The sequence below is a fragment of the Achroia grisella genome, unplaced genomic scaffold (assembly GCF_030625045.1).
Source record: "Achroia grisella isolate CSIRO2021 unplaced genomic scaffold, CSIRO_AGI_Agris_v1 utg1304, whole genome shotgun sequence".
Lineage (NCBI taxonomy): Eukaryota > Metazoa > Arthropoda > Insecta > Lepidoptera > Pyralidae > Achroia > Achroia grisella.
The window spans coordinates 207,051-227,112 of record NW_026712617.1 but is presented as its reverse complement, the minus strand read 5'-3'; the positions used below and the strand labels follow the sequence as shown (position 1 = coordinate 227,112).

General features: G+C 32.2%; 1 protein-coding gene across 7 annotated transcripts in view; it reads right to left on the bottom strand.

Moving 5' to 3' along the window:
• Positions 1-7,362: 7,362 nt before the first annotated feature.
• Positions 7,363-20,062, bottom strand: part of LOC131855097 (potassium channel subfamily T member 2) — a 77,692-nt gene continuing 64,992 nt past the window's right edge. For 2 of the 7 annotated variants that reach the window (XM_059206310.1, XM_059206316.1), the window contains 16 exons: positions 19,287-19,470; positions 18,359-18,586; positions 18,112-18,269; positions 17,346-17,543; positions 17,128-17,277; positions 16,627-17,039; positions 15,503-15,652; positions 15,262-15,415; positions 12,707-13,057; positions 12,501-12,635; positions 12,197-12,308; positions 11,928-12,113; positions 11,480-11,689; positions 10,284-10,382; positions 8,673-8,878; positions 7,363-8,583 (listed from right to left, as the gene is read on the bottom strand). In XM_059206310.1, the coding sequence (XP_059062293.1) occupies positions 7,974-8,583; positions 8,673-8,878; positions 10,284-10,382; positions 11,480-11,689; positions 11,928-12,113; positions 12,197-12,308; positions 12,501-12,635; positions 12,707-13,057; positions 15,262-15,415; positions 15,503-15,652; positions 16,627-17,039; positions 17,128-17,277; positions 17,346-17,543; positions 18,112-18,269; positions 18,359-18,586; positions 19,287-19,470 (3,544 nt within the window). In that variant the 3' untranslated portion in view covers positions 7,363-7,973. The remainder of the gene's footprint in view (positions 8,584-8,672; positions 8,879-10,283; positions 10,383-11,479; positions 11,690-11,927; positions 12,114-12,196; positions 12,309-12,500; positions 12,636-12,706; positions 13,058-15,261; positions 15,416-15,502; positions 15,653-16,626; positions 17,040-17,127; positions 17,278-17,345; positions 17,544-18,111; positions 18,270-18,358; positions 18,587-19,286; positions 19,471-20,062) is intronic. The other 5 variants (XM_059206311.1, XM_059206312.1, XM_059206314.1 and 2 more) reach the window with 5 other exon arrangements.

Below are 20,062 nucleotides of genomic sequence, written 5' to 3'. Positions count from 1 at the left end.
AAAAAGTACTTTAAAGTATTTTCTCGGTTATTAAAGAATGCTTATGCTACATCCTATGCTATTTCCAGTCGACCTAAACAAAATGTTTGTCAATAACAGCGTCGTATATAATAATAATATAATAAAGGAAACACTTAATTAATGTTCCAAATTCTGATTTCGTTACAAGGAAAGTCATCAAAATGTTTATTTGTAATGCCATGTCTAAAGGATTGAGACATTCGGCTTTGTGATTAGAATGGACAAATTTACTTACGTTAGCACTACATTTATGACCAAGACACTGTAAAAATGAACGTGAATGAATATCGTTAAAATTATATTGCAATTGGCAATGTAACAGTTATAAAATGATGCATCAATATTATTGATGATTGGTATGATTGATTTGCGTCTGTTTCTCCATTTTACAATGTTGTTTTAATGTGTTATTAGTTACTTCAGTTAGTAAATTGTCATTTTAATGATGAACAATTGTCAATATATAACCATACGTACATTGTATCGTCTATCAAAAATACCAAAAGTATAAAGTGCAATAAAGCGCATTTGTACATTTTCTATAGAACATAAACATATTAAAATAATATTTTATCTATAATTCTGAGAAAACTAGAATTTAGAGGCTTTATACATCGCTTATATCACATACGTACATTTTTTGAAATTACATATGTTCAAAGTGTCTGTAATTAGCGGGAAAGACATGAATGATCACATTATTGGTTTTCTAGTACTTTTGAAATTACAAAGTACAGAATCGTAATGTCTTATTCCTCTGGAATGGCAACCCTTGGGATGTATACTATGGACATGCCACCATAAGGTAGTCAACTTGTTTGCTATTCCATGTACATAATCTATAATCTCCGGACAGCGCCATCTAGAGTCTAGACCCAAGTTTACCTAGCTAAAGCTTGTGTTATGGGTACTAGATAAAAATACAAAAATATTTTTTGTTATTCGTAAAAACATACATAGAAAACAACATCCATATAAACAATCATATCATATACTTATACTCATGAATATAAATGTTTGTGCCGTATGAGGAATTGAGCCTGCGACTATCGGAAGTAAGGCGATGTGCTAAAGCACTAGACCATCGGGGCCGTCAAAAAAGTATGTTATTTATGCATTCATTCAACGCCGGGCAAAGGATTTTTTTAAATATAGAAATTACAGTAATGTTTGGTAGTTAGAATGCTAACTCATTATTTACAGTGTAGTCTAGTGTGTTGATGAATTTTGTATGATGTTTGAACTAATAATTTTATTTTAGTTACATTAATGACTATAAGTACTTACGCTAGATGTGGACTCGAAGCCGTTGCTCTGATTTAGAAGGTTTTGTCAATGAAAATATTAATAAACATTAAAATATTATTAAATAACTAGCTGTTCCCGCGACTTCACCCGCGTGGAATTTAACTTAATTTTACTAAAAAAAATGTTTTTCTAAAATAAACCTAGCATAAGTTACTCCTTATTACATCAGCTACCTGACAAAAAAAGTCCCGTTAAAATCGGTCCAGCCATTTCAGAGATTAGCCGGAACCAACAGACAGATAGACAAAAATTGTAAAAAATGTTATTTTGGTGTGTTTATTATGATGACGTACCGTATTTATATGCATGTAGTAAAAAATGGTTATTTCAATATTACAAACAATCACTCCAATTTTATTTATATGTATAGATTAATTCTTTTTCTAAATCTGAGGACAATCACTATACATATTACCAGTTTTGATTATAAAATACAAAGAGAAGGAAGTTTCTATAAATATCAACATAGTCAACTTTGAGAACTAGGTCTATAACATTAAAAAACTATGAAAAGTTTCTGTATTGATGGATAAAATCCTTATGAGTTAATGCCAAGTGTTTTTAGAAGTAAATGTGTATTTTCTAAAATAGAGAATAATTAGAAATATTGCTAATAATACACTTACATAAGTTACACAGGAACCGGAACGACACTAAAAATTAATATCTTATGTACCTATATGTTGAAATAGCTACGAACACAACAAATAAATGTAGTTATATGTAATGAAGGCATGACAATTACGGCAAGCTTTATTTTGAATGTTTTGCTTTACTTGAAGTATTTAACATTTAGGACGAATAAATGGTACTTACTAATGCTTCGCAAGCACGCCCAGAGCACTACAGAATAAGTTTGTTATTATTTTCCGACCTTTATCATTTAAAGTTCTACTATACAAGTCAGCATTTTGTCATACAAGTCGGCTATCGCTTATTTTACAAGGAATAAACTTATATGTTCCAGAACAACACAATTCGGACAACACAATATTAAACTGTATTTTTATTTTACATTCCTGGTTAAATTTCTATTCTATTCTATTCTAATAGTAATATTCTCCACAAATGTAATTTTTATACCTACTTCAAGAACAACCTGGTGACAGTTCACCACAGTGTGTCAGTACACACATTCGATATTATGAAAAGTAGTTTTATTTATATATATTGCTTCATATTGCAGTAATAAATTAACAGGTGCCACTAATATATATTCTCTTTTTCACTTCAAATGCTGTCCTGTATCTTTATCTACGAGACTCAAAAAAGTACCTAGTTTTAGTGCTTACTAAGAGACACTTAGTTTTTTAACTTAATAATAATCAGACAGAAATAAATAAGTAATTACGAAAGCGAGTATTATTAATTTGAATATTCATGTACAATTTCCTCTATTTTTAATGTCTTTATTTACTTATATAAAAGATATTCGCTACAACAAAAGCTACTTTAGTAATGGCCATTACTAGAGTTGCTTTTATTTTATATCATAAAATAATACTACCATGAATATCATAATTAAGGAATTATTATTACTATATTACTTTATAGGATATATTATTATATCACTGTATATTTTATTATATTCCAGGCACGAGGTGAGTAGTTTATTTCTTTGTTTTACGTATATATTTATTGCTCACCTTAGACATGCAAATGTTCATGACACCATCACACTATATAAAAATAAAGGAATCCAAAGTAAACATAAAGATAAAACACATAACATTTAGCTACTGCATATCGATAATAATGTAACTTACAATTCCCTTACAAAATGGTCCATAGCACTGGAAAATAACTACCTATGAATTTCATTACGTACTATGTACATAGGAATATCATAATGTTAAAATCATAGAATTTATTATTGCATATAGGTAGTATCAAGGTGATCTAGTATTTTATGTTTTTAGATACGCATCAGATGCCATTAAGAAATTTGATTATTAAGTACTGATTCTAATATTATCTACTACTAGCTGTCTCGGCAAAGGTTGTTTTGCCTTAAAATAAAAAAAAAATGAGGGGTGGACTACCCCTAACATTTAGGGGAATGAAAAATAGATGTTGGACGATTCTCAGACCTACTCAATACGCTTATAAAATTTCATGAGCATCGGAGGAGTATGGGAACGAAAACTGTGACACGAGAAATTTATATATAAGATAATACTTTAATAGGGGCCCGAACCGGGTATGTATAGGTGCTAACAAGTTTGTTAGTTCTGTAATTATTAACGTAATATTTTGCTTATATGACCGGAATCATATTTTTGAAATAATGTAAGGATTTAAAGGTCATGTATGATTAGACATTCTTTTATGATCTTATATTTACTTTTATCTCTATTAATATTTTATATACAAATAATGAATATACCTCTCCTATAGATAAGTCCCCAAATACCTGAAATATATTTATTTGTATCAACATAAGTCACAAATAATTTATGTATACAGTATAAATTATATTTGATAAATAAGAATATTATATGTACAAATGACGTTTTCTTTGTTTAACCTACTATATTATATTCTTGTAAATCTTCTACTACGCCTTTAATTTACCATCATCATGAGCCGCACCAACTCTAGATCCTTTTATACTGTCGTAATATATTTTTTTCGTAAAGATATTTTATTATCAAATCAAAACAATGTAGTCAATTTTTAATAAAAGGTAAGTATTTTATTAATAATAATAATATAACGTAATATTAATAAATAAAACGTCTTCTTATTATAATTCGACAAATAAGTACTTACCATTGCTTTAGAATTGAATCCAAGCGCCTAGAATGTTAAAAATTATATATACTATAATATCTGCTAATAAACTGCTGTAAAATAGCAATATCGATAATATTGATGGAAAGAAATAAAAAATATATTGGGTACTGCCCATATATCTTTTTTGATGGGCAGTGCCCACTTTTGAAATGTCAGTCTAATGTAGTCGCTGCACTAATTAAGGCAGTTTATATTTCTACGGCTCGTATTAAAAAAAGACATTGTTTTATAGATTACGATTAACAGAACAGCTAAATCGGTCTTTGTATTTTTCTTGTCTGTATACATATTTATTTTTACTTCGTTCCCTCTTTATAAGTAAATACAAAATATTATAGTTTGCTTTGCTGGAGCAAAGAGAGTAGGAGGCGGAAGTTCGCTTTTAAGGTACTTCCTGAAATGCCGTGACAGGATGTTCACTGACGATCAGTTATAAATGAATTTCCTTCATAGGATCTCCTTTGAGTATACCTTTTAATTTACGTTGTAAATGGCTGACATTCGATTAGAACCATGTTATTTCAAGGTTTTTGTTTCTAAAAACTGTATGGAGTGTCGATTTAGACATACATATAGATTATGTACAAGTTTAACTTACTAATGCCGATGACATTGTGCCTGTGCACTGAAATATAAGTAATAATATATCAAATGCATTTGTCCAAATCATTAGTATTAGTATGTAATATTATATTATCTGTGGCATTAGTAAGAAGTGGTGATGATATATTTCTTGTATCCTATGCCTAAGATCAGGCGTTTAAAATGTTTGGAATTAACTATATTCAGTAGATATACTCAAATGATAGGATTAGTTTATTTTTGTTTTGCTATGTCAACCAGTATGTTCTACAACTACTTGTTTTTTATAATTTGTAGGTAATTTAATCTTACTTCAGTTTTTTGATCATAATCTTCAAGATTTCATGGTTTAGTCTATTAAAAATCTAAAATTATGCTGCACTTATTGATAATTTCTCCATAGTCAATATAAATGGATTCATTGGGTACAAATAATTAATTATCTTACATTTGCAAGACAGTCATCCCCTTTACACTGAAAGAATATGTTATTGATATAATACTTATGTTGGATAATATACTTAATCTATGTACTTGTAACAGATAATTTATTTATAAAGTTCAATAGATTGCATAATTTACATCTCAGCTGCTCTATATAATTATAATTATAATATTAACCTTTGCCGTACAATTTCTCGAATCTTCCTGAAAAATAGTATAATATAAAGTAGGTATAGATTATGACAATGTAAAACTGACTATTAAAGATTATTCTAGTTATATAATTAATAATTTTAGTATAGCTTCATATAGTAAAATTTCTGATTTAAAAATTCCTTTTTCTTTTTTATTTTATAATTTAATAACTTCCGGATCATTAATGCTTATTTTTTAAAAGATACCATTTCCTGATGGTATATTGCCAGTAAACTGAATTTGCTTATGTCTCACTCTTCAAAGGGCAAACTGTTCGGGGACTGAAAAAAAACTAATTGACTTTACTATAAAAACTTGAATTGGTAAAATATAATACGTAGGTATGATTGAGTAATTATTTTATTTATTCTAGTCTTACATTGCATGTGACACCAAGGTCAGTTAATAGTAGAATAGACGACTGAAAATAAAAAAATCGATGTTTCAGCAATATTTTGAATGCTGGAAAATATATCACTAAAAATTATTAATAATTAATAATTTATATGTCATTATAGCGACCCACCAACGTGGACCAGTCATTATTACAACGATAATTTCTTGGTATATCAGTGAATTGACAAACAAGCTGATAATCAAGCGCATCAATACGTAACGCCTATGGTACCTTCATGAGCTGTCGTTCTGGAGACTAAGATTTTCTGGCTCCGCAGACTGTAATTTCATTGCCATATATCCGAAATATAACTTAAAATCTGCTGTTCTAATCAGACAACTTTCTACAAAGTAATATTTCGATTTGTGTCATTTATTGGAGTGTCTATTAGCATATATGTCATTTTTTTGCTATATAGTTGTCTCGTATATTTTAATTCTTGATTACGCTTTAAAATAATGTTATAATTTATATAAATGTTTTCAAGTAATGACTTCTCAAATCTCAAAGCTTACCTTCATAACACAAAATCCTATCATTGTCGCAACAAAACGAAAGAAATACATGATTAACTAAGATAAACTTGACTACTTTGCTAATATGCATGTCGAAGGCGTATTACCTTTTAATTTGATATTGGATATGCTATATGGTTAGCAGAGTACATTTTTAAAGTGGCAGTTCAACGACTAGTAATAAAAAAATATATTCTAAGCAAAATAAGTGGAATAGTCTATGTATTATTAATTGGACTAGCATCCTCTTTCACTTTAATATATATATTGATTATTCCTACATTTACAATATTACTCTTGTGGTCACTAATTATGTAGGTTGTTAAGTTTTGAATTTTTTTACCAGGTAATCACGTACATTTCATATTGATACAGACATAGAGCGCATCTGTATGTGGGTATACGCCAGTCTCTTCTATTTCAGCCACCAAGCACGTCATTTTCGCATAATATTTCGATTAAAGGGTGAGGATAAGGCAGAGAAATTAATCTTAATCCTCTTGAATGGCAATGTATGAGTGAAAGGTATCACAGGCATCACATAATAATACCATGTTCTATTTTTATATAAGGCGACAATTACCACTTACAATCAGTAAAAAATCTATATACACTATATTTTTTTTTCAATTGAAATGAACAGTAATAGTCGTGTATGGAAATAATGATAATTATGGCAACATGTGGCTCGTCTACACCGTCTATACCGCCTTTATCTATTTTGTCAAGAACTAAGAATGCGTGTTTTTCAATTTTATATGGTAATGCATACAGTAATTTTAGGAGATTGGTTTTGTTTTTGCGATTGCCATATACAATAATTTATCAGAGCGTAACAACTCTTTTGTACAAAAGTATTTGCATGAAATTTCTGGCCTCCCATATCTCTAATGTCTACAGTCTTGCTTTGTAAGCTTAGTTTCGTTTTGATGGTAATCATATTTATAGGTAACAATCCACAGTATTATAAATATTTTGCATTTACAATTATATTTAGCGAGCAAATTATAATGTTCCTAAGATCATTTAGTGACCCCATTCAGCATATATCGAGTGGTTATAATATGGTAATAATGTCGTTAATAAAACTAATGATGCCATTACATGAATTTATTTGATTAACTGCTTTGACACTATGTGAATTAAAATTTGACATTTCCATCGAATCTAACATACATGTAGATAAAATTACTGAATCTATGTTGAAATTGAAGTGACACAATAATATTGAGTTGGTCAATAGATCTAGAAAAGTATTTAGGTAGGTATCTAACAATTTTTAGTATAACATTGTCTTAAGTAAGTAAGATATTTACAAATAACAATTTGTATATCTTTAAGAGATAGATTTTATATACAAATTTGATGTAGCACATCGCAGTAAAGCTCCAGTATATACATACAGCATTAAGCTGATAAATCCCCTTTTACATAGTAACTAGTTGATCCCTCTTACATTACACAGCTCTTTTACCTCCATCCTAGATATATTACTGGTTTTTGGAAATTTACAAGTATTAGATACTACGTGCGAAGTAGAGACGCTACAAGATTGAAAATAGTTCCGTCTAATAGTGGACAATTAATACATTTATCCGAAATTATTACAGAAGTAAATATTTCAAAATTGAATAATATATTAGAATATTTCATGCTTTCTACGTCCACCTGTTCCTAACTACGGAACTAAGTCGTCGTCCCCACATAAGATGGTATCATACTATAGTTCCCTGCAGATGTTGCGGATCTGCAGCCTGTGCCGGAGGCAAAGTTGGGCCCATCGAAGTAGACGGAAGGGCAGCAGCCACCTCCTGGTACCCACTGAGCGGCATACTCGGCCCTGGTAGGCGATCCGAAGGATTTTCCTCCGGCGGTGTCACTTCCAATCCAATACTGCCATTAAGCGCAAATTTTATGGCGTTTGCATTTTGCTGTTGCTGTTGTTGTTGATGTTGTAATAGAGAATTGAAATGAGAAATTCCAATTTCCTCGAGGCTGCTCTTACGACGTTGAGAGCCGACACCACTAATCCCTTGTCGCAAAGAATTGGATCGTCGCAGCAATATATCATCAGCAACGCGAAGCGAGTTCGAGCGTCCACGAAAATCGGTTACAATAGTTGGACTGTCAGGTAAAGACAGCGAGTTGGCTTTGGTAGTAGACAGTGGAGGAGCACGACCTTGGCTGAAACCGGAGCCCCGTCTGCTGGAAGCACCTTGCGACTGTGCAAGGCTTTGTGAACAGAAGCTGATGTTCGACTTGCGGCGGCTGTTGTGACGCTCAAACGTTTTTTGTGCTGAAAATGGCGATGGGCGAACCAGGTAACTGTGAAACCAAATTATTAATCCATATTAACATTTTTATTTAATAATACTTGAAGTATTCGATTTGCAATCTTATGTATTGATACATACATGATGTCGCCTTCTTGCAAGTTTAGGTCGCAACTGGGGTTGATAATAACGTACGACAGGCTATTGCGTTTCTCGCTGACGTCATCATAATCTATGCCAGTAAGATTCAGTGATTCCATTCTTGAACGTACCAGATTAGCTATTTCAGCTCGTTCAATTTGTTGTGCATGATTATCTCGTGCCTCATCTGCCAGACTTGTAGAATACTGTGAACGCATTGCCAATTCAAATTATTCGATTAAGATTATAGGTCGTGTAGCCATCGACAACAACATGTAATATTTATTGTTACACATTGTTTTATAAGTTAAATATTACATATTATTGCCGTAACCTCTATACAAACTTAAGGACATGCACGGATTGCTTAAGTTTCAGCTTGCATGATTTATGAGTGAACTTAAGTGAGATAATGTGAACTAATAATAGCAGTTTAAATATTCTCTAAATAATAAATACATATATCAATGTAGGATTTTGTCTACGGTTTTCAAGGGTATTAGTGTAGGTAATGTATTATATATTATTTACAGTACTACTAATACTACGGTCTATAGTTACAAATTGTGTTAAGGTAGCTGTATTATGTGTACCTACTTGGCGATAAATTAAAAAAAAATATTCTAAAATGAACTAGAAAAGACGATTATATCGTCTCATCTGAGATCGATAATGGTACGGAAATAGTTTTTATGTCGAAAGTACTTTAGGTTAGTTCTTTTGTGGTTTGTTTGAAATGAGTAGAACGTTTTTTTTACTGTATTTTAAGATTCGTTATTGCATGCCTTGGTTAATATACATAGCTGACCTATAATTTTATTGTATGTAAAATATGATGTCATACATCTTTACTAATATAAAATACTTTATATTAATTAATATTATAGTATATCGGGTAATATTTCTTAATGTTCAGATAAAATTGTGGACCTACATACGCTATGTGGAGTATAGAGTTAAAGAAACTGGAAAATAACATCTTAATTCTCCCTTTTATAAACAGTTCAGTAAATCTCATAGTCAATCTATATTAGATACTGGATTGTTTCGTAAGATTCTTTCGAGCCACTGGTCGTCATCGACCTTTCTCGGAACAAAAAATAGAACTTGTGGATTTGAAAGAAAATGACAAAACACACGAGCAGCCAATGTAGATTCTATCACATATTCACAAAGAAAGGAATACAAGAAATAAATAAGGCAAAGTGCAATTGGTTATTGTAGTTTTATCTTTTCATATGAATTATTTTGTAAATCCATACTTAACACATTTTTCTGTATTTTGTTAATAGAAACATAACACAGTAACAAAAGTAATTTTACAGCTACTTTTTAGTTTACTATTAATAATGACAAAAATAAATTATTGCCCTACGTTTGGGAAGAGTAAATTAATACATATTATGTCCAATTAGAATCATCACTGAATAAAGTATTGGTATCCACGATGGTATTGGTAAGTAATTAGTAAAAGTTCTCAGAGTATTAGGAGTTGAATCACGAGTATGAATCTATCGTTGACTCTATTGAGCTCGCTGCATGCTATGCAGGATTGAAATGCTTAATAGATTGAACGATGGATTGCGATACAGTTTGATAGTGTGACCTTACCACCGGCGTGCGATCCCCGTAGCAACCGCCGAGGCAGCTAGTGGCCTCCCGGCTGCGGCGGCCGCACGCCGGGAAACCTCTGCGTTCTCCCTCGTCCTGCTGCAACTTTTGTCTCAGTGTTTTTCTCGTATTTCCGATTAACACTTAGCAACATAAAACACTGACGATAGCTCAAAATAATATACCATAGACTGGCCTGAATTTTACTTTCATAAATTTTGTTTGAAATCAAATTAACGTAAACTGTTTTCATTTCTTAAATTTCTCCAGAATCAGCAAAAGGAGATTGTGTATAATTAAGTTGTTTGTTATGAATAATGAATTCTAGTGTACTATCACTATTTAATTTAATAAGCATGCAATAAGCAGAAGCAGTTGCGACAGTCTAATGTATTTAATACTTATAATATTGCGTTTGTCATTTTTAAGATTACGAGTACAGTGTAATAGATACCAATCCAGTTCTATACATAGAAAACTGCAATGGCTCTATATTCTTTTAAACTTGTTTTAATGACTTTTAAATTAATTCTTATTAATTATTAGTTATTTAGTTAGTATGTAGCAATATTGTACGGTTTCAGGCTTCTCTAAGACAGAACATGCAAAACACACACTACATAGATAACATGGAGGCGGGATTGCGATCATCGAGTTACGGATAAACTTATCGATGGTTCCCATAGTTTATTACCTTGACTTTTGCTAGCCGTTGACAATTAATATTATTCAATTTTAATCTTTGGATTCAAATGTGTCCACGCCAAAGCAAGATTTAGATTAACCTTTTTGGTTATAGCAGTATGCGGTAAATGATAATATTAAAGCACGTGTATTTTATAAGACAAAACCAAGTATCGCGTGAAAAAATAGAAAGTCATATAAATGCTTTAACTAATTACAGACACGCCACAAGTGTGAGGCTCAAAATGTATATAATGTAAACAGTTCATAATAATGGAAAAAGTGTAACGCTGACGCGGGATAAAGAGAAAAAATAAAATATTAACCCCGAAATACAGTCCAGAGATTCGGACTCCTTCATAGTACGACATTAAATTCGCAGTATGTAATTTGTAAATTTAATAGTTTACATAAGTGGTGTGTAGATCGTTCAATACCGCTTTAAGGTACGCGTAAAGGACTGTATTTAAGGAAAGAAATATCGTAGAGTACAGTGGAGTTACTCGACTCACCGATGCACGCGATGGTCGCATTCTCGCGAGGCGTGACCAAAACCATTTGGATGGAGTCCGTGGCGACATACTCACGTGGTGAGACGCGTCGGCTAATGTTGTGTCCTGTGTGCGATAGATCCCTATTGGGATTTCGCAAGTTGTTGAACACAATTTCTGATAAAGCCGACCGTATGTACGAATCCACATGTCTTCCTTCGTAATTTTCATCTGTTTTAAGGCCAAACATATATTAGTTGCAAAAATAAAACCTAAAGTACGCGTGCTTCACAATTGCAATACGTTATTGACAATAACTAACATTCGCAAATAAGTTAATTTTTATTACTGGAATGGAAATTAAAATATGTTACAAAGATATTATAAATATACTAAAATTCGCAAATATTATCAGCTAAGTTACATATAATGTTACTAATGTATGAAGAAACAAATTAAATGCACTTACCGAAGTGAGAAATCCTGATCCTGGAGCTTGGTCGATTCCCAATAAAAGACGAACAAATGTGATCACATAATCCTTCACAAATGCTTGATATAGCAGAGTATCCAACATAGAAGCGGAGAACACAGACCCCGCTGCAAACGGCAGTCGGAACATGTAAGAGATGTGAGAACCACGTTCCTTCTCACGCTGTAAAAATAATAAAGGCAGAACGTCAATTATTTTGTTCTAATCGTTCTTATTATGCATATATATTTCATAACTCTGAGAACCTTTTCCATTTTGGAGAGATGTAATGCGTATTTGTCGTGAGCCCGAAACTGCATGAATCGCATATTAGATGACTGGGACAGTTCCGTAATCGATTTAATCGATGGGAAGAACCTGCAAAGGAAACGATTGACATTTATAACCAAGAAATATTTTTTAAGCGAACGCCATTCGCAATTGCAAATTAATTTAATTAAATTAATATGAGACAGTCGCCAATTTAGCTCGATGAATATTTCGCAAAGACATTCTATAATTTTAAATATTAACTATAAATATTTTATTAAAAATATAAAAATATTTTACTTGAACATCGTTTGTACGGCCACTATAGTGTTACAATCGGCCAGACTGTCTTCCTCAGCTGAATTTGATAGTTCTTTGTTGACCACTACCACATTTTCGGCTAATGTTATTCCTGCTCGCAGAAGATCATCTAAGCTGTAATAAAATAAAGTTAGTAAGAATAAATCAATTAAAATACGTAGTTACTTAAGTAGCTTCATAATTACCAGTCGATGGTGCCCTGCATCCAATAAACCAATGGAAAGTATGATATTGCATCCAAAAATGCGATATCAGGTCTGCGCTCCAGCAGCAAAATAATAGGATTCAGTGAAGTCTTTGATCTAAAATGTGCTCTCAATGGAATTATGAAATTGTAAATTCCGTTTGAGGCATAGTCAGCAGCAAGGATAATGGTCTTGTTTTGCCATTGGTACTCTTTGGCGTTTCTGTATGAACAATGTTCACACACTTGAGCCAGTTGTAAACAGCACAGCGGCTTCTTCTCTTTTAATAAGTAGCACAATGTTGGACTAACTCCAATAAATGGTGACACCGGCGGAAATCCCTTGACGATCCTGTAAAACTCTTCATTTTTTATGGTCATAAAAATAAAACAAGCTATGCTGTAAAACGAAAGAAAGCTTAGTACTGTTTTATTAAAAGTAGAATAATTTATGACCAGAAGCTGGTTATATTTTATATATGAGAATTAATAACTACTATTATTTAAAAATAGGAAAGATCTAATAAAATATCGTTGCCTTTGGGTATACATATAATATAGGGTATCTTCTGGAGGTAAGTAAATGAACACATTAGAAGTTGTGATAAAATCTATAGTCGGTGCTGTTAATATTCTAACATTCAACATCAAATTAAGGAAGTTGACATGCTCGACGACCATCAGGGGCATGTGCAAGAGACAAACCTAGTTAATCACGCAGTATGATAAAGAACTGAAGTAATATTGCACAACTAAATATACGATAGTTTACATTACCTTAATTCAAATTTGCAACACTGATCTGCTTCTTTAAACATCAGTCTGATTATCTTAAAACAGTGTTCCTTTCAAATTATACTTTTATATATTCACTAAAACTATTATGTCGGCTGATATCGAGAAATTTTAGAGTACTGATCAACAGCGAAAAAGGCACAAATATGTACTTTAAAAATTCGAGACATCTGCCACACATGTAGTGTATTGTAATTGTGATAACGCGTGTTTTATATCAATAATTTTAATAAACTTAACTTGCTGTCGTATGTTTCTAATGTATTTTTTAAGATGTATCGATATTTGTTGGCACATTTTTGATATCACATACCTAAAAAGTGCGACAAAAACTTTAATATTGTTTTTATAAACGGATTAATTAAGTATACTTATTCTCTTATGGAGGTGACACACTTGTGTCGATGTTCAGATAAATGAAATACGTTTTTTATGGTTTCAGGACATTGTCTTAAGTTTTGTAATGATAGTGCAACTCTTAAACATTTCTTTTGACATCGGCAAAATATGTCTACCTGTAATTAAAGCTCACCTGGTAAAGTCATTTCGCCAAGCACTGTGCGCGACGTCACTGCCTGCCAGCGAAGAGAAGCTGCTGGTCGTGACGTCATCACTGAAGGCAGGGTTACGGGCCGTGCGGTTGGGATTTACGCTCAGGGTTTTATACAGATACATGTACACAATTGTTTAAGGGATATTTATAGAGAGTATCTGTATTTAAATGGTAGTGTTCGCTAATTCGGAATAGGTTGGGGAAGCTGAATTTTGTGCATATTTACGATACATTGACTATTTATATTAAATAAATATAGTGGTGTATTTTATTTGCGTAGGTACGTAGTCGAAACATATTAGAACACATAAAGAAAGGGGAGTCTGTATCTCAAAAATTATAGTTGAGATTATTGTGGTTTTCCATAATCTGACCCCATTCTATATTTTTTAGAACATGGTAAACTCAAAAACGATAGTAACGTAAATATCGTTTCTAATGTGTTTCGTCTCATATATTTTTCAGAATTGAAATCATATGAAGCGGTTAAGAAATAGAAAGATATAGGTAATACAGAAAGTAAACCAAAAAACTTAAAATTACTCGATCCGCCATTTTTTGATTTTTAATTCTTTTGTTAATTCCTATAATTTCGCGTCCATTAACTAGTATATACCTTTAATGAAGTCTAAGACTGAAATATAATAAAATAAATTTATTTAATTGTAATATTGATAAAATTCACCGTGGTTGTCCACTATTTATCTGTATTACCTACTTAAATATATTTCAGTTATGATTGATAAGCATGTATTCCATGAATAAAGCAATGCAGAAATTAAAAGCTAAGCAAAACACTTACATGTAACAATGACGAAGGTATTGTGCGGTTGACATGCAGCTTACGTGATCCCGGTCATCTATCTATGGGAGACAATGTACAGGCTAAAACAACAAGAAATAAAAACGGAATATCGTTAAAGACTTGCAATGATTCCTAATTTGGAAAGAAGCCTTAACGATATGAAATAAAAATACATTCGTGTATAAAATGCTAACATCGAAAAAGTATCAGCGAAAGTGAAAGGTTATAAATAAATCGTTCATAGTTGTACTCAGACTAAGACTATATAAAATATAGATGAAAATATAGAAAAAAATACATCTATTCAATATAAAAAAATTTATAATACTGAATGACAATATAAAGAAATAATATTTGCATGCACGTGAGATGCAATTGAAGCTAATGCTGATGATGTGCTTACGCTATTTTTTCTGAGGGTGACCTCCATGGTACGTCATCCTCCAATTCATCTTCACTTTCATCAATTTCGACTTCTTCATCCTGATTATCAGAAGCAATGTTAAGACTGCTTGTAACCATGTCAGGTACTGGCAGAATTGATGGTCTTCTGCTTCCTGTGAACAGGAGTTTCCTAATGTGCTTCAAGAGATACTTGCAATAAGGATTTTTAAGCCATTATTTGTAACCATTTTATAATTTACCTCTACGATAACTCAAAGAGTCCGGACTCAGGAAATTAGTATTGTCCTGTTTCGGCAATAGCAAATGGCTATCTGTAGCGCTGTCAGTTCCAGGGGAATCTTTTAGGCAGGTCCTAGAATCGGATGTAGACGTTCCTTCGCCGTATTTAGCTGTATAAATTTTACATTAACATTATATTTTGTAATAAATTCGATTTATTATAATCAAAATATTTTAAATTTTTGATTATTTTATTCTGCTTTTACAACATTGTGCATTATCATGTTGCTACTTTATATCTACGGTATTCAGCACTTCATTTTTTTTTTCTATAAATACTTTTAAATTTTCTACGTATATGTAAATAAATTGATTTATGTATGAAGTCATGTCGTGACATTGGTGACAATAAATGAAGTTATATTGTATTTTAAGACTATTGCATAACATTTAAAAAATCAAACTCACACACGCACACGCACACGTACAACGACATTGATGAAACGACTGATTAAATGCACCAGGCGCATAGTTTGACATTGAAAGTTTTAAAAATTGTGTAATGCTAGATTTTTATGACATTGCAATATATATAGCGTGTTAAACAATGCACCGGTTGATTGATTTCGTGATGTAAATGTCAAAGTCGTATACCACCCGTCTAATTTCATCTAAATGTATGAATATCACACACAGAATAACATGCAAAAATAGAATTGAAGTTCAATCTTTTATGTGGATTATAGTAATAATTTCCAAACTAATCTTCCGAAGTACACTCACCATACAAAATACTTTGCAGACAGCTATCTGTTAGTTTAATATTTCCAATGCATTAATTTCATAGTTACGTATTGTTTAAAATTACAACTACAAAGAAATGCTCTTTATAAAGAAATTTGTCTAAGAAATAACAAAACCAGAATTTTAAATATACTTCGTTGTAGTTGGCATTAACAACTTTTTAAAAGTTATAAAGAAGTTGTTAATGGATTCTTTTAGTTGAGTTGTGATGGTGAAATAAACATTTTGAAATATATTAAATTTGCAACTTATCGTACAAAGTGAAAGTAGATTGAATACACTGTTAATTGTGTTTGTGTATTCGATCTACCTTGGGCGTTTATCCAACTGTGACACTCACAGCTAGCGACAGTAATATTAGCGAATGATGCAATATTAGCTTGGTTGATGCGTGATGGCGATGCGTTTGGTGTGGAACTTGCGGGAGCTTCGAGAATCACTTGTGGGAGGTCGTATTGAGCGACGTTACTACCGTCTGTTTTTTTCTGCTCCCCTGTACCATCTTCTGCGTCACCAGTTTTCTTCTCTGACGAAAGCAGGCTACATGCTGTTTGATCTTTGGGTATTGTCGGTTTATTTTCCGTTTGTTTATCGGACACAACAAATGCGGAGTTTTCTTCTTTAGTAATACTCATATAGTAACATGTATCGCTACTTTTCATTATATGACGGGGCCCAGGATTAAGGAGGATCGTTTCTTCATAAAATTCTGGTAGTTCAGCAGGTCGAACTCCAACCAAAGCAACACCATACCTTCATGAAAAATGTTTATTATATACGGATTATTAAAAAAATAGATATTACATATATATTATAGTTAAATTAAAGATTTGCTACTGACTTCCTGTGAGAGTGGAAACTGGCATAAGTAAAACTTTTGCCTTCATATTCTCCGAAGAAACGACTGTCTCCTAAAACGATATGGTAAATTTCGTTTCCTGAGCATCTTCCGTAAAGACGATGCCATTCTTCCTGTGATTGTTGACCCTCCCTAAAAAACAATGTGGATTAAATATTTGTACATGTCAAAGTTATACTTATATTATCATTAACACTTACTGTCCTCGACTGGTGTGGAGTAACAGAGTCACGAGGGTCGAAGCGCCTGGGCATGTGCAATTGTTAGCGAGCAGAGCGTATTTGAACTCATCCTCGCATACCACAAATTCAGCGAATTTCACATGTAATTTGTTTTCTGGTCTAAATATTTGCACATATTGCGGCACACCCGGAGCAAAATCTTTGACAGCCCAAGATCTAGAAATACAATTGTTATTGGATTAAGTGAAATAAAGAAAATACCATTAAAATATTACTTATCTAGTTACTTACTACTTATATAAGCAATTAGTATTCTACTTATGTCTTGCTATTATTATTATAATAATAGATATCACATATTTATATTTTTTTGCTTAGAAATAGTGGATAAGGCGTACATTTCCGCGAAAATGTAATTAATATTTCGAAAAAGATTTATAACAGTATCAATTACAAGTAGGGTATATTAAGGTTTCTTAAGGGTAGGCAACAAGCACGTGACACCTCTGGTGTTTCAGGCGTCCATAAGCTACGGTAATCGTTTGACATCAGATGGGACGTATTATATTTGCCTACGTCGTAGAAACGAGACACAAACTTTATAGTACACGAAAGTATATATGTCCATTTCTTTCTATCAGTATTTCCATGAGATAAGGAAAAGTCGATTTTCATTAAATGGGCCGTATGCTTGTTTGCCATCTGCGTGCTATAAAAAAAAGTAGGGCTTCTGTACGTAACAACTTCTATGAAAGATAAGACAATTTGAATGTACGGTAGGTACCGTAAAATTGTATGTTCATCAGCAGCTGTTTTGTCAGCATAGTTTCGAGCAGCTAGTATGAAACAAGCTTCGGCTTCGTTCATGCGGGCTCTGATGAGGTCAGTGTCCTTCAGGCAAGATCCTTGAATGTAAATGACTCTTTGGGCCCATATTGGGACCTGAAATTAAATAAATAATATTGATCAGAACAAAAAGGTCTTTATCTTTTAACTTTTATGGTACAAATGTTGTTTTCACATTTTTTCACCTGTAAGATCATTCTCATGGTGGTATCCAATTCCATAGGAGATAGCAGCACAACGTAGTAATCTTGCAGCAATGGATGAGCATAAAACTCATTCAAGAAGTCCATGATGGTATCGGCATGAAGTGTGGTCGAACATACTACGACATGTTTCTCAGATTGAGCACGATGAGAAGAGTAAGAACCACCCAGTTTTTGACGTTCCATCCAGGTAAACGCCAATTGCTCGAACTAAAATAAAAAATAATGATGATGTAATCGAATAAATCAGTATTAAAATAAAACAAATTCAATCCTAACCTTTGACCGTTTGCTTTGGTGCGCCATCTTCAATCGGCGTGTAAAATGGAACAGGAAAATTAATATGTTACATGTCTATTCACAAATGACAGTCACATATGATGCATAAGAAGGTATAGATAGAGCAATGTATAGGCATAGTTGAGTAGATGTAGCAAATGCAGTTTAGCTTTCTATCGGAAAAAGCTATTTTGAACTTGAATTTAGTAATGAGAATTGATCAATATTTTACTAATACACACATAAATAAAACATGCTATATATATATATGAGACACGCACAACAGGCCAAATGAGAGGCTAATTACGGAGAATAGAGTCCACTTTACATCATAAATATGAGAGTCGTGGCCTAGTAGTGTACAACGTCACTGTAGTCCATAGGTCGTGAATATGAATACCAACAAACATTGTGTGTCCTTTTATATTTCTGACTCTCTGTTGATATAAACACAGGTAAAATTTGTCCGAGTGACTGCGGTAGGCTGCCACATTGGATTCAAATATACTCACGCAATATGGGCACGTCAAGTGTTGCGTTCACCACAACGTTTACAGTTGATAATGCCTCTGACTACTTCATTTGGGATAACAGTTGTGATGGTAATACTATTCTTATAAATAAGACATACCTGTGTTGGCAACACAACAAGAGCAACTCCTATCATTATAACCATAAATAATTGAGATGGCCATATATCAGGCACGAAGTCACCGTAACCGACTGTTGAAAAGGTTACCACCACGAAGTACATCGCTTGGAAGAGGTTCAGATGCCGATGTCCGGCGCGTTGGAAGTGTTGTATACCGCATACACTGAAATTGAGATAGAGGAGTTTTTTAACAAATTTAATTTAATTATTTTATATACCTACTGAGCTATGTCTGAAGATGAGAATTGTACTTAAACGAATTGTCTACGTCAGATTAGGTTTTTTGAAGTTCTAATTACTACTATTAAAGGTAAGTATTATAAAAACTGTGTTAAGATATTTAAAAATATAACATGATATACGAGAAGGTAAATTGTATTTGTCTTGTATTGCTATTACGACGTTATTTTTTTATATTATTCTTTTTTCAAAATTATAACTATATAGTGTTAAATAGTGATAAATAGTTATAATTAAATAAATAACATAAATTCTTGTTAGAAAATGTTAGTTACCATACTCCTCTGAAACGGCTTGAACGATTTTTATGAAATTTTATATGGAAATTCGAATCGACTACTATCGATTTTTTACCCTAAGTGATAATGGTTGTCCAACCCTAAAATTTTTTTAATTTTAGACGTTATTTTTAAATTTTAATATGCATTGGTTTTAAAAAATACATACAACCCTAAATTTTCACCCTTCTACCACCAACCCCTATTTTTATAGCGATATTAGTACTTAAATTTATA